Source organism: Alexandromys fortis, unplaced genomic scaffold, assembly GCF_014885135.2.
Source record: "Alexandromys fortis isolate MF-2015 unplaced genomic scaffold, M_Fortis_MF-2015_v1.1 scaffold_76, whole genome shotgun sequence".
Taxonomy (NCBI): domain Eukaryota; kingdom Metazoa; phylum Chordata; class Mammalia; order Rodentia; family Cricetidae; genus Alexandromys; species Alexandromys fortis.
The window spans coordinates 3,241,820-3,257,254 of NW_026067997.1; the positions used below are offsets into that span (position 1 = coordinate 3,241,820).

The 15,435-nt window shown below is 37.6% G+C and overlaps 1 protein-coding gene across 2 annotated transcripts in view; it reads left to right on the plus strand.

Moving 5' to 3' along the window:
* Ipo11 (importin 11) overlaps positions 1 to 15,435 on the plus strand; it is a 152,536-nt gene that overhangs the window by 33,171 nt on the left and 103,930 nt on the right. For both annotated transcript variants that reach the window (XM_050160382.1, XM_050160383.1), the window contains 6 exons: positions 183 to 231; positions 1,520 to 1,590; positions 2,852 to 3,044; positions 3,729 to 3,881; positions 10,649 to 10,692; positions 14,430 to 14,520. In XM_050160382.1, the coding sequence (XP_050016339.1) occupies positions 183 to 231; positions 1,520 to 1,590; positions 2,852 to 3,044; positions 3,729 to 3,881; positions 10,649 to 10,692; positions 14,430 to 14,520 (601 nt within the window). The remainder of the gene's footprint in view (positions 1 to 182; positions 232 to 1,519; positions 1,591 to 2,851; positions 3,045 to 3,728; positions 3,882 to 10,648; positions 10,693 to 14,429; positions 14,521 to 15,435) is intronic.

Consider the following 15,435-nt stretch of genomic DNA (forward strand, 5'->3'; position numbering starts at 1 on the left):
GTTGTTGTGTTCATGATCCCTTTCCTTCAGTCTGTAGCCTATTGGGCTTCTAGGCATATTTGACCAACTCTAGCTCTTTCAGGTACTTGTATAAAAATTATGTTTAGAATCCTTGACAAAAAGTGTAAGGTTATGTTTATAACAGAATACATTGAGACATCTTAAAATGTATTCTTTTCTAGGGTTTTTTACATGGAATATTTGAACGTCTCAAACAGTTTCTGGAGTGCAGTAAGTCCTTCCATTGCATGTTGACTTTAGAACTGACATTCAGTAGTGTTTATTATTCATTAACAGCTGGGATTAATGAGGGTTAATATAGATTAGTGAATTATTCCTAACGCATCAGCAGCTTCTACTCTGTACATGGAAACCTGTAGATAGCGATTTGTCTCAGTGTCACATTTGGACCATCTGAGTGAGGTCTTGGGAGTAGGACAGATCCTGTATGTGGCTAGAATGAGTGTCTTAGAAGTTGGTAACTAACTATTGAGGGTGAATCAGAAGCTTAGTTTTGCCTCCATATACTTGTCCCAAGACTAGAGGAAGCCCTTTCCTAAAATTCTGTCTTGTCTGTGCGCTCCTTCCTTTAACTAATACTGCTGCCCTAGGCATGGCAATTTTGTTTAAGAAGTAATATGTATATGCCCAGTCCTGTTTAGATGAGCTCTTTTAGTATAGTTTATATTTCACTGATATAAATGTCCTCCCTTAAATGATACTTTATGTAATCTTTTGTAATTCAAAGCTCCATAAAGAAAGTTTAGCATTTATGTTTGTATTGTACTGGTGACTTGTTATCCTGTCTCTTCCATATATGTGATTGTGAACACCTTTGCTTGGAATGCATTTGTACTCGTGTGTGTGTGTGTGTGTGTGTACAGTGAGTATGTTTAGACACTTGCTATCTGAATCTTAATCTCATTTGTAGGGGTTGTTGATTATTTTATGCCTGTCATTTTTAATATAGCAAATACTTTATTGAACCTGTTGCCAGGCATTTTGTATTGTGTAGTTAAATTAAAACAAAACAAAACCCAGGTCCCTTTGCCCTGGTCATCACCAAGATGGTACCAGAGTTAGCTGAATGAGGTGTGTGTCAAAGCGGATTATAGAGAGTGATGAGAGAGCACAGGAACGGAGGGACTGACAGTATCCAGAATGTGCAAATTAGGAGGAAGACTTTTTTTTCAGGATAAATGTATGACAAAATAATAGTGAATATATTATTCTTGAGGTGCTTTGTGTTTGAAAAATGCTTCAAATACAACTGATTTAGTCCTTAAAAATGTGATTTGTAATTTGTTGCTAAAATTTTTTTAAAAAATGTGTTCACTTTATATTTTAGAATTAATTTTGTTTATTGTAACATTGATGATTACTCTGTTTATTAGGTACAAATCTTGTTACTGCTTTTTTAATCATGAATTTCTTATGTGAAATATCTCTTTTTTGTTAAAGTTTTAATGCTTTTTGTAATTTTACAGACTATTAAAAACTTGAATTATATTCTTAATAGGTAGAAATATAGGTACAGATAATGCATATCGAGATAGGCTGGAAAAGACCATCATTCTTTTCACTAAAGTGGTAAGTGTTCTTTTTTGCTGTATATGTTTTTTTTCAAGTAAAACACACCTCATATTTAGAAAGGAAAATATATTTGTGTATTTGTATAGTTTTTACTTTAATGAAAGAAAACATGTTTTAAGTCTTTGGAAAACTGAAATCACCTTTGTTATCTTTAAACTTTAAGAACATGTATAGTAATTAAATTTGCCTGTAAAATGTCATAATGTGTAAGTTAACTGGATGTAAAAGAATCAATTCTAGTTGGTTATGTAGTGGTTGATGAATTGCCTAGTATGCACTAAGCCTTCCGTTTTGTTAGCACTACTGGGAAAATAAAATCAACTATAATGACTATAAACTTGATTTTTCTAAAGTTCATTATTCTTAGGTTTACCAGAGATCTAAGGGGAAAAAAGGAAAAAGCAGTTCAGCCAGAAGTAGATCAGATGCAGCTGGTAACTATAATATCACAGGGTATATTCAGGATGAATATCAGAGTATTATCACAATTACCACATCTTTTGAATGGAATTTATGGTTGTACTGCCCAATGTCTGATAAAGTCACTTTTATATAATATTTTATGAAAATTGGGGCTTGGAGAATTGGAAGAAATAAAAAGAACTGTGTTCTATCACTTAGGAAGGCCTGATTGGAGACTGCACACAAAATGGGTACTTGAAGATGGTCAGAATATCTGTTTTTTTCTTTTATCGATGCTTTATTGTTAGGGTTAGATTTGAATGTCAGTATCTTCATTTCTTACATTCTAGGTAGTATCAATCAAAATCAAATCAATTTAACCTTTAAAAACCCAATATAAAGCTGATGTGTGTGTTTGTTTACTTGCTTTCTTTTCTATTTATTTATATAGTTTGGACAGACTCTTCTCTGTGTAGCTCTGGTAGTCTTAGAACTCAAATATGGTTCATAAAGAAGCCAGTCTTATTTTTAATGTTTTCTTACTATTGTTCTTTTAAAAAGCCTGTAATATATACCTAACGTTTTTTATATCGCATTTACTCATTGTTACAAAGTTAATAGTATCTTTTTGGTCTCTGCATTAGAAATTCTAGAAAGTTCTTTATGAGGGTAAAGCTTGGAAAAAAAATCTATGATTTGTGATATATTCCAAGAAGGATCATAGTGTATGCGAATCTGTTATGCCCGGAGTTCCCATGAAGGGTAAAACTAGTAAAATAGTTATTAGAAAATCGGAGTAATATATTCTATAAAGATTTTGTACAAAATACCATTCAAGCTTTTCTTTTCTTTATAGCTCTTGGACTTCTTGGATCAGCACCCCATTTCATTTACTCCCCTAATTCAGAGGTCACTGGAATTTTCTGTAAGCTATGTTTTTACTGAAGTTGGTGAAGGTGTTACGTTTGAGCGATTCATTGTCCAGTGCATGAATCTTATTAAGATGATTGTCAAAAATTATGCTTATAAGCCATCCAAAAATTTTGAAGGTAATACTCCACTGATTTTTTTTAGAAAAATTTTAATCCAAGTGTGATGTAATTACTATCTTAATACAGTTTTTGTGAAATTCATTTTAATATGGAAATTCTATTGTTATGAGAAACACTTTACAGTTTAATTTGTGAATATTGGCTTTTAAAGTCAGATTGTTTATATTTCCTGACCTGTTTTGTAACACAGGAGATGATTTGAAACTTATACAATTTAGGAATTATTCCACAGTAGCCTTTGCAGCTCCTTATTACTATTTGTTCTTATTCTTTATAGAATAAAACTTTTCTCTGACTTCTTACAAAGTTGAGTTGTTTGTAGACAAGGCTGAATTATATGCTGTGTTATCTGGAATGCTTTTTGTATAGGTGTGAAGGTGAATAAGGAAGTCTTGTAGCAAGGTAGGAAGAATGGAAGAGATGGATTGGGAGGGAGATCATTTTGTATGTTGGGACAACATAGCAGTTGTGTATAAATTATAGTGGTTAGGATGCAGCTGGACTGATGGACTGATGCATTACAAATAACGGGAAGACTTACTAAAAATAGGTTTATACTGTTCATGAAGAGATTCATACTGAAGTATATCTTTTCTTCTGAAAGTACATTTTTTATTTTTCTTAAAAGATCCGGCTTAGAGAGAATGACTAATCTATTAATTGGAAATTTTATTTTTCTAGATAGCAGCCCTGAAACAATTGAAGCCCATAAGATTAAGATGGCATTCTTCACATATCCCACGTTGACAGAGATATGTCGAAGATTAGTCTCTCATTATTTTTTATTAACTGAAGAAGAACTGACAATGTGGGAGGAAGATCCAGAAGGCTTTAGTAAGAATTAACTTTCAGTTTTCATATGACTTATCTCTCTCTTTCATAAACAAGTATGTGTTTGAATGATAGGGGCAGAAACATTGCATTTTAATATAGCACTTCTGATTTTGGCTCTCTTTCCTTTCCTTTCCTTTCCTTTCCTTTCCTTTCCTTTCCTTTCCTTTCCTTTCCTTTCCTTTCCTTTCCTTTCCTTTCCTTTCCTTTCCTTTCCTTTCCTTTCCTTTCCTTTCCTTTCCTTTCCTTTCCTTTCCTTTCCTGTCCTGTCCTGTCCTGTCCTGTCCTGTCCTGTCCTGTCCTGTCCTGTCCTGTCTTTTCCTTTCCTTTTCTTTCCTTCCCTCCCCTCCCCTCCCCTCCTCTCCTCTCCTCTCCTCCCTTGCTTTTGTTAAGGGTCTTTCTCTGTAGCTCTGACTGATTGTCCTGAAACTCACCATATAGACCAGGCTGGCCTTGAACCAAGTGCTGGGATTAAAGGCGCGTACCAGTACACCTTTGCCTTTTTAAAATGAAATTTGGAGCTCCAGTGGCGCAGTTGCTTAATGTGTGTATGCTGCTACACAATTAACTTACCCTCTGTTACCCTTTCAGGCAAAGTGAGAAGTAGAAAATAAGTTTCTTACTCAGATGCATTACACAGTTGGTTCTGGAAAGAGATGTGTAACATTTTCAGCTGTCCTTACCTGGACATGGTGGTACACACATTTAGTCCCAGCACTCCAGTGGCAGAGGCAGGCAGGCAGATCTCAGAGTTTGAGGCCAGACTGGTTTACAGAGCAAGTTCCAGGACACCTAAAGCTACAAAAAGAAACCAAGGAGAAGAAAGAAAAGAAAAAGAAAATAGCTTGTGTTATGTAGTTTAGAATGAAAACATAGAATTAACTACTAATCTCTTATAGGTTAGTTTCTGTTGTGTGACTCCATATTGAGCCTATACTGGAACTAGCTCTTGTAGACCAGGCTGTCCTCGAACTCCCAGAGATCTGCCTGCCTCTGCCTCCCAAGTGCTGGGATTAAAGTTGTACACCACCACCTGGCTTGTATATTAATTTTTATAGGACAGGAAAAGTGTATCTTCTACCCCAAGCTTGCTTTTTTAAAAATTTTTCATTTAAAATTACATTTCACTTATTAGTGCGTAGATGCACATACCTGCACAATTTTTTTTTTCCTCTATTCTTTAGGCCACAGGGAAGAAACTTTGGTTGTCAAGCTTGGCAGTAAGCACTATTATCCTCTGAACCATCTTTCATGCACCTGGGAATATTTTTAAAAAATATTTATTAATTATGTATACAATGTTCTGTCTGTGTTATGCCGGCAGACCAGAAGAGGGTTGTGAGCCACCATGTGGTTGCTGGGAATTGAACTCAGGACCTTTGGAAGAGCTAGCAATGCTTTTAACTGCTGAGCCCTCTCTCCAGCCCCACCTGGGAATTTTTTTTAAATTGTTAAAAATGCTCTTTTCTTTCATCTTCATATTCCTTAACAGTTGTGAGTCTCAGTAGTTGATAGATGAATAGCATAAGTCTGCCAAGGTTGTTATGGAAAAGAGAAGAATCCTGTGTCTATGAAGCGTCTCTGTTGGGCTGCATAGATGCTTGAGTACAGTGTTTACCTCTGGGAGTGTGAGCATCAGAACTTGAATCCCTAGAACCCTTGTCAAAGCCACACGGCATAGTGGTGCCCCTCTCATCCCAGGGTGCAGGATGTGGGGACAAAGAATTACTGAGCAAATGTATTAACTAGATTTGCCTAAGTGGAGAGTCTGGGCCCAGTGAGAGACCTGTGCCACTGTAGCAGGTGGACAGTCATTAAAGAAAAGACCACTTAAATGCACTTATGCACCCCTACTCAATTGGACACACATATAACACTCACATTCACATGTGTGAATACACGTATGGACTACCTCTGTGTGAAGCCCTTTGGCTGCACCAGGACATAGGCGATTTTACCCTCTTTCTGTAACTTTGACTAGATGCCCAAATTTGTATATGTTTCTTCAATATTTTAAGATGGCTTTAAACTTTTGGGAACACTTATCCTCTCTGCTTTTATTCAGAAATTATTTTAAGCTATTTGGAAAATGGATTATTTCATCGCACAGTGTGTCCTTTTTTTCTAACTAGAATCTTATTTTTTCCTTTTTTTAAATTTGTTTTTTTTAAAACAATCTTTTCTCATTTTGCATATCAATCCCAGTTCCCACTCACTCCCTTCCTTCTGCTCCTTCCAACTTCCCGCTCTCCTTCCAGTCCTCAGAGGGGGTAACACTTCCCATGGTGAGTCAACAAAGTCTGGCATATCACTTTGAGATAGACCAAGGCCTTCCTCCTTATATCTAGTCTGTGCAAGGTATCCCTCTAAGAGAATGTGCTCCAAAAAACCAGTTCAAGCACTAGGGATAAAGCCTGGTCCTACTGCCAGTGGTCCTACAGACTGCCCAAGCATCATAACTGTATCCATATTCAGAGGGCCTAGTTTGGTCCTATGCAGGTTGCCCCACTGAGTTCAGAGTCAGTGAGCTTCCATTCGCTCAGGTTAGCTGTTTCTGTGGGTATCCCCATCATGCTCTTGACCCCTTTGCCCATATTGCTCCTCCATCTCTTCAACTTGGCTCCATGAGTTCAGCCCAGGCTTTTCTGTGAATTTCTACATCTGCTTCCATCAGATGCTTGATGAAGGTTCTATGATGACAGTTACGTGGAAAGGCCAGTTCAGAGACCTCTCCACTATTGCTTAGGGTCTTAGCTGGAGTCATCCTTGTGGGTTCCTGGGAATTTCTCTAGTGCCAGGTTTCTCACTAACCCTCTAATGACTTTCTCAATCAAGACAGCCCCTTCCTTGCTCTCCCTCTCTGTTCTTCCTCCATCTCAGCCATCCTGTTCCCTCGTGTCCCCTCTCCTCCCAATGCCATGCTCCCGATTTTATCAGATCTTGTGTTTCCCCTTCACAGGGGGATCCATGCATGTCTCTTTTACGAGCCTCCTTATTACCTAGCTTCTCTGGGGTCATGTACTGTAGGCTGATTATCCTTTTCTTTTTTGAGTTCTTGTATCATTTGGGTATCAGGTAACGGTAGCCTTATAAAAAGAGTTTGGCAATGTCCTTCCATTTCCATTGTGTGAAGCAATTTGAGGAGTATAAGTATTAGCTCTTTTTTGAAGTTCTGGTAGAATTTTTGCGCTGAAACCATCTGTTCCCAGAATTTTTTTGATTGGGGGACTTTTGATGACTGCTTTTATTTCCTTAGGAGTTATAGGTCTATTTAAATTTTTACTTAATCTTGATTTAATTTTGGTATGTTGTACCCATCCAGAAAAATGTTTTTTTTTTTTTAATATTTTCCAATTTTGTGGAGTACAGCTTTTTGAAGTATGGCCAAATGATTCCCTGGATTTCCTCAGTGTCTGTTGTTCTTCTCCCCTTTTCATTTCTGATTTTATTAATTTGGATGTTCTCTCTCTGTCTTTTGTTTAGTTTGGATAAGGGTTTGTCTATCTTGTTCATTTTTTTCAAAAAACCAGCTCTTTGTTTTATTGATTCTTTGTATTGTTTTCTTTCTTTCTATTTTATTGATTTCAGTCCTCAATTTGATTATTTCCTCTTATCTATTCCTCTAACTCTGCTTCTTTTTGTTCTAGAGCTTCCAAGTGTGCTGTTGAGTAGCTAGAGTGAGACTTCTCCAGGTTCTTTATGTAGGCATTTCATGCTATGAACTTTCCTATTAGCCCTGCTTTCATAGTGTCCCATAGGTTTGGTTATGTTGTGCCTTCATTTTTGTTGAATTCTAGGAAGTCTTTAATTTCTCTCTTTCTTTCTTCCTTGCCACCAGGGGTGATTCACTTGAGCATTGTTCAGTTTCCATGAGTTTGCAGTCTTTCTGCAGTTAGTGTGGTTGTTGAATTCTAACTAATTGTGTATATGACATTCTGCTTGCATATGTCCCTGAAGGCCAGAAGAGGGCACCAGATCTTATTACAGATGGTTGGGAGCCACCATGTGGTTGTTGGGATTTGAACTCAGAACCTCTGGAAAAACAGTCAGTGCTCTCTCCGGCCCCAAATTCTAACTTTAAACCATGGTGATCCAAAAAGCTATAGGATTATTCCAATTTTTTTGTATCTGTTGAGGTTTGCTGTATTAACTGAGTATGTGTTCAATTTTAGAGAAAGTTCCATGAGGTGCTGAGAAGAAGGTATTTTGTGTGTGTGTTTGGGTGAAATGTTCTGTTAAATCCATTTGAGTCATGACATCTGTTAGTTTTCTCTTAATTCTCTGCTAATGACAGGCTTATTCGTTGGTGAGATTCGGGTGTTGAAGTCTCCTACTATTAGTGTGTGTGGTTTGATGTGCGACTTGAGCTTTAGTAATGTTTCTTTTACGTATGTGGGTGCTCTTGTATTAGGGGCATAGATGTTCAGAACTGAGACTTCATCTTGATGGATTTTTCCTGTGATTAGTATGAAGTGTCCCTCTTCATCTTTTTTGTTCGATTTTAGTTTGAAATCTGTTTTGTTAGATATTAGGATATGTACACTCACTTGTTTCTCAGGTCCATTTGATTAGAAAATCTTTTCCAAACTCTTTACTCTGAGGTAATGGTTTGTCTTTGTGGTTGAAGTGTGTTTTCATGTATGCAACAGAAGGATGGATCCTGTTTTTCTATCCATTCTTTTAGCTTTTGTCTTTTTAAAGGTGAATTGAGTCCATTGATATTAAGAGATATTAATGACCAGTGATTGTTAATTCCTGTTACTTTTTGGTGGTAGTGTTTATGTGTTTCCCATCTTTGCGGTTTGCTGGTGTAAGGTTATCTGTTGCCCGTGTTTTCGTGGGTGTATCTAACTTCCTTGGGTTGGAGTTTTCCTTCTACCAATTTCTGTAAGACTGGATTTGTGCATACGTATTGTTTAAATCTGGTTTTGTTATAGAATGTCTTGTTTTCTCTGTCTGTGGTAATTGAAAGCTTTGCTGGGTATAGTTTGTGCTTGTTTTCTTGTTCTTTAATGTCTGCAGCACATCTGTCCAGTACCTGCTGGCTGTCGGGGTTTACATTGAGAAATTGGTTGTAATTCTGATAGGTCTGCCTTTATTTGTTTCTTGACCTTTTTTTCTTTGTAACTCTTAATATCCTTTCTTTATTTGGTATGTTTAGTGTCTTGATTATTATGACAAGGGAATTGTTTTTTGTTGTTGTTGTTCAGTCTTTTTGGTGTTCTTTAAGGTTTTTAGATTTTCCATAGGCATATCCTTCTGTGGGAAATTTTTTTTTTTTTTTTAGGAAAAGTTTTTTATATTTTGTTAAATATATTTTTTGTGCCATTGAGCTGGGGTTCTCCTTTCCCTATTCTTAGGTTTGGTCTTTTCATGGTGTCCAATTTCCTGGATGTTCTGTGTTAAGAATTTGTTGAATTTAACATTTTTTTGACCAATGAATCTATTTCCTCAATTGTATCTTCAGCTCCTGAGATTTTCTCTTCCATCTCTTATATTCTGTTGGTTGTCCTTACATCTGTTGTTCATATTTGTTTACCCATATTTTCCATTTTCAGAAGTGGTTTGTCCTTTCCTTATTGCCTCTATTTCAATTTTCAAGTCTTGAGCTTTTTGAATTGTTTGCTTCACCTGTTTGTGCTTTTTTTGGTTTTCTTGGCTCTCATTAAGAGATTTACTGGTTTCTTCCAGTTGTTTTCTTTTCCTCCATCTCTTTAAGGAAAATTTTCATTTCATCTTTAAGGGTCTTTTTTCATCTTCATGAAGTTATGTTTTAGGTTATTTTCTTCCTTTTCTGAGTTAGGATGTTTAGGTCTTCATGTTGCAGGACCACTAGGTTCTGGTGTTACCATATTGCTCTTTAGGTTGTTGAATGTGTTCTTGCATTAGCGCTTACCCCTCTCTTCCTCCAGTTGGTTCAGTCAGTGTCTTTGTCTCTTGGTCCAATCCTTACTGTCGGTGTCTGTGTCTCAGGGATCTATTCTTGGATGGATCATGTAGTTGCTGTCTATGTCTTAGGAGCCCCACTCTTGGTCTGCTCTGTGCAGATGCAGTGTGTATCTCAGTGTACCATTGAGGTCACGGGGATGGGTAGGTTCAGTGGCACGGTGAGACTTGTTGATTACAGGGATTGATGGGGGATGTTGGAGCAGCCTGTCCGTAGGAGGGTTGCCTGCTGGCTGGCTGGTGCCTGTGTAGGTGGGGCCTGGGGTTTTGTCTCTGGGTCTATGGCCTAGAGACTGTGTTGTCTAGTTGAGGAACTAGCTGGTCACTCATTCTTGGTCCACTCTGTCAATATTACTTTTTTCTAAATGTAGTGTATATAATTTTATAATGTGTAAATGAATTTTGAATAGTAAATCCTTAGGGTTTTTTATTTTGTCCTAAAGTATTTTTACTTGAACTTTAAACAAACAGAAAATTTGTGGGAAGTGTGACAAGTTTTAACTTGAGAATCATGACTGCACGCTTTAAAATGATTCTCAGAGTTGTAATGCCACATTGTGTATTTTCATCTGTTGGGGAAATGCGGGAAGTTTGAGCTTTTTTTTCCAACAAATTTTTTTTCGAGAAAGCAAAAGTGCTTAAAAGGTATTTAAATGAGCCGTTCATGGAGACTGTAAAGTACAGAAATGTGATTTGTAGCCGGAGGAAAGGTTCTCAAGGATGAGCATCTAGTGTTAGGGTTCAGACAGCCACATGAGTACTATGCTTTGGCAGCATCACTTTAGGTTTCTGGAGAGCATTACTTTTCATGTTTTTAATTGCAGCAGTGGAAGAAACAGGAGGAGACTCTTGGAAATACAGTTTGAGGGTGAGTATTAATGGAAAGAAACTTTGATGGGAAAGCCCTAGTGTTCATTGACAACTTCACATTGGAGTTGGACAGAGTTAACTGTAAATTATGGATTTTAGCCTGAATTTTTAATTAGGATGATGATGGTAGACTGCTATTTTCTTTGTTAATTTGCTTGAGAAATAATTGTTATTGTATAAGTAGAAAACATGTCAATGAAATCTGACACTTTTGCTTTGGAATGGCCCTCTTTATATTTTCTTGATAAAGATCTTTTTGATACCTTTTGGTTTTTCAAGACAGGGTTTCTCTGTGAAACCCTGACTGTCTTAGAATTCTCTCTGTAGACCAGGCTGGCCTCAAACTTAGAAATTTGCCTGGTTGCTGGGATTCAAGGCATGCACCACCACTACCAGGCTTGATACTTTGTTTGTTTGTTTTGAGATAGGGTTTCTCTGTGTAATATCTGACTGTCCTGGAACTTGCTTTGTAGTCGAGGCTGTCCTCAATTCACAGCTATCCTCCTGCCTCTACCTCCTGAGTGCTGGGATTAAAGGCAGTTCTGTTTGGTTTTTCAAGACAGGGTTTCTCTGTAGCTTTGGAGCCTGTCCTGGAACTATGAACTAGCCCTTGTAGACCAGGTTGGCCTCGAACTCACAATGATCTGCCTGCCTCTGCCTCCTGGGTGCTGGGATTAAAGGTGTGCGCCACTACCGCCTGGTTTGAGGTACCTTAATTTTTAATAAAGTATTTTTTATTGTTTCATAGTTTGTTTTTTGATTTTTTTTTTTTTTTTTACAAAAAACGTGGGTATTTAGTGGGTTATGGAGGGGAAACGGGAGAAGGGAGAAGAGTAGAGAGAGAGAGAGAAACAGAGATGGGGGGTGTAACATGAGGTCCTGCTTGTTGGGGTTTCTGTCCTGCCCAGTTTCCACAGCCAGCAAGCCCCAAAGAAATTACACAGAAGTCTATATTAATGATAAACTGATTGGCCCATTAGCTCAGGCTTCGTATTAGCTCTTTTAACTTAAATAGTCCATTATTCTTATCTATGTTAGCCATATGGCTCGGTACCTATTTCGGCAGGGTAGGTCACATCTTGCTTCTTCTGTGGTCTTGGCAGGACTGGGGAGAAATGGGCTTCCTCCTTCCCAGTATTCTCCTGTTCTCATTGCCCCACCTTTACTTCCTGCCTGATTGTCCCACCTATACTTCCTGCCTGGCCAATCAGCGTTTATTTAAAATATGATCCTCAGAATACAGACAATTCTCCCACACCAAGAGGGAAGGGGAGGAGGGAGAGAGGCAGAAGCTGCCTCTTCAGGAGAGAGGAATGGAATGGAAAGGACTTGCTTTACAGTTTTATACACTGATATAATGATGTGCTATATTACCCTTACCGCTTAGTATGATTCTCAGAGATCAGCCTATTGCTTTTGTTATAGGATGCTTTTAACACATTTATTAGTAAGATAAAATTATCGTCTTTATGAACATTTGTAAAAACACGTATCAAGCTGTTCTTTGTTAATTATTTTATATAACTTACTAATTTTTTCTGTGTTGTGTTTTTTCGGGAGGATGGGGTTTCACAGTATAGACCAGATTAACCTTGAACTCAAAGAGATATCCCTCTTTCTGCCTCCCACGTGCAGTATTAAAGATATGTGCCACCACATATAAGATTGGTTTTGATTGTTTTTGTTTCTACTTTAAATATTTTATTCTTTTATTTAGAGACTAAATCTGACTATATAGTTCTGGCAGGACTGGAATTCACCATCTAGACTAGACTGGCTTAGTTCAGAGAGCTGCCTGCCTCTGCTTTCCAAATGCTGACATGCTTGGCAAAATTTTATTTTTATTTTAAATTATATGAATGTATAAATGTATGTGACTGTGTGTAGGTTTGTGCACATTAGTGTAGTGCCCATGAGTGTAGAAGTAGATATCGGTCCCATGTGATTGGAGATATAGGAAGTTGTGACCTACTTGGCATGAATGACTTTTTAAGCAAATTTTAAAAATGTATCTGCATGTTTTGCCTCCATATATTCTGTGTACCTCATGTGTATCTGGTACCTAATGAGGCCAGAAGATGGTACTAGATCCTCTGGAACTTGTGTTATAGAGGGCGTTATCTGTATTGGCTGCTGGGAATCAGACCTGAGTCCTCTGGAAGTACAGTCAATGCCCCCTCTTATTTTTAAATGATTTATTTATTATGCATATAGTGTTCTGCCTGCACACCAGAAGAAGGCATCAGATCTCATTACAGGTGGTTGTGAGCCACCATGTGGTTGCTGGGAATTGAACTCAGGACCTCTGGAAGAGCAGGTAGTGCTCTTAAGTGCTGAGCCATCTCTTCAACCCCATGACTCAGTGCTTCTTTGTTGTTGTTTCTGCTATTTATTTATTTACTTATGGCTTTATTTAGTTAGCAATTCATTTATTAATTTTGATTTTTTTTTTTTGAGACGTTTCTCTGTAGCTTTGGAACCTGTCCTGGAACTCATTCTGTAGACCATGCTGGACTCAAGCTCAACAGAAATCCACTTGCCTATGCCTCTGGAGTGCTGGGATTAATGGCATGCACCACCATTACCTGGCTTTTTATTTTATTTTTTATTTCTAAAAGATTATTTTATGTATATGAGTGTTTTGCTTGTGTTTACAATGTGAACTATGTGTGTATGTTTTCTGTCCAGTAGTTTTATGGGCATTGTATCCCCAGGAACTGGCATTATAGTTTGTTGGGTGCTGGGAACTGAACCTGGGTCTGCAACAAGTGCCATTAATCACTGAGCTATGTCTCCAGCCCATGCCTCAGTGCTTCTAAGAGTCCAGGTATGTCTGGAGAACTGACTCAGCGATTAGGAGCATTTGTCCCTATTGAAGAGGCCTCCATGATAACTCACAGCCATCCTTAACTCCACTTCCGGGGATCCATTGCCTTCTGGCTCCTTGGGCACCAGACATACATGTGGTTCACTTAAATACATGCAGGCAAAAACATAAAATAAATATTTAAACAAAAAAAAAATCCAAACAAAGCATTCTTTTTGTAGCTTAATAGTTTTGTTACTGTTTGTATTTCTTAAAAGAAATGCTGTTTTTCATGGTAAATTGAGTTTATGAACTACAGTGGGTGACTATGTCAATGAAAACACATTATTAAATATATTAACTCTGTTCTAGATACTCAGTCATTTTGCTTGCATATAAGTGAGTATGGCTGTAGAATGATTTTTAAAGTACAGTGAATTGAAGATTCTTTGAGCTGGGTGTTGGTGGCATATGCCTTTAATCCCAGCACCGAGGAGAGAGACAGGTAGATCTCTGAGATTGAGGCCAGCCTGGTCTACAGATCTATGGGAGTTCCAGGACAACCAGGGCTACACAGGAAACCCAGCCTTAAAAAACAACCAAAGACAGACAAACTTTGTATCTATAACACCAAGTGGTTGAAGCAATGAAAGAAGTTTCCTGTGTGAATTGGCTTTATCATGCATTCCTTTGTTTTATTTTTTTAGAAATGGTGCTAGAGATAGAAGCCTGGGCCTCATGTATGTCTTACTAGGAATCTGTTCAAGCACTGAGCCCCAGCCCCAATAGTTTTGTTTTTTAATAAATCAACAGTTGGAAACATTTGTTTTAGAATTTGAAGAATGAGTGTCCCTTTACTTTATTGCAGTAGCCAATATAATATGACATTTTTTAAAAACTAGGAATCTGTTTTTTTTCTCCCTCTCTAGCCTTGCACTGAAGTATTATTTATAGATATATTCCATGAATATAATCAAACTCTTACTCCAGTACTACTAGAAATGATGCAAACTCTTCAAGGTAAGCTCTTTGTAAAGGTTTGCCATTTAATGTTGAGTCAAGATTGCCTAAATGTTTCCTGCGGTCACTGCTCTGTGTCCTGGTCATACACTGAATACGAATTTGAGAAAGACTGAGTGTGTTCTTTCCTGCAAAAGTGGTATTGAAGTCATTCTGGAATTACAGTTTTGAATAGAATACATCTTGCAGTTGTAAACAAATAGCACCAAATGACAGGTGTGGGAAACTCTCTAGAGCGTGCTGTAGAAAGTTAGAAAGTTAGAAAGGCTCAAGTAGTTTGTTAGCTTATAGTTGTAGCATATTGAAAGGAGATAGATTTAAAAGATGACAAAGCAAATTTTGGAGATTTGATTATTGTACTTTATACACAAGTAGTTCTTTATATACTAAGTAACTTTGATTAGTCTCTCAGATGACAAAGCAAACTTTGGTTATTTGATTATTGTAGTAGTTAATTGCTAAGTAACTTTGGTTAGAATGAAGCTTCCGGATACTGTGTTCACGCCGGCTTTGTTCATTCTTTACCTCAGTGCTTGGCGTACTTCATTATTATATGTTGATTGATTACCTTGAGCAACTAATTGATGTGCTGGAAACAAGAAAGTGATCAAAAGTGCTCCAAAACTTCTAAGTCGTTGCTTCATATACAGGGGCATGCATTTTTGGAGTATTTTTAAATTAGAAAAAAACCTTCAGAGAGAAAAGGCTTCAAAGACTGGAGGAGTTGAAGACCCTTCAGACAAGCCAGGCAAGGCTTTTTGCTGGAGGGATGGAGGAGTATAGGAGTGTATCCAGGAGACGAACATGCTGGTAGATGCTGCAGAAACGCCTAGAAGGTAGACGGAGAGTAGATTACCCAGTTAGTTGGGTCAAGACCTGAGTAGGTAGATATGTGAAGAAACCCGAACAGTAGGA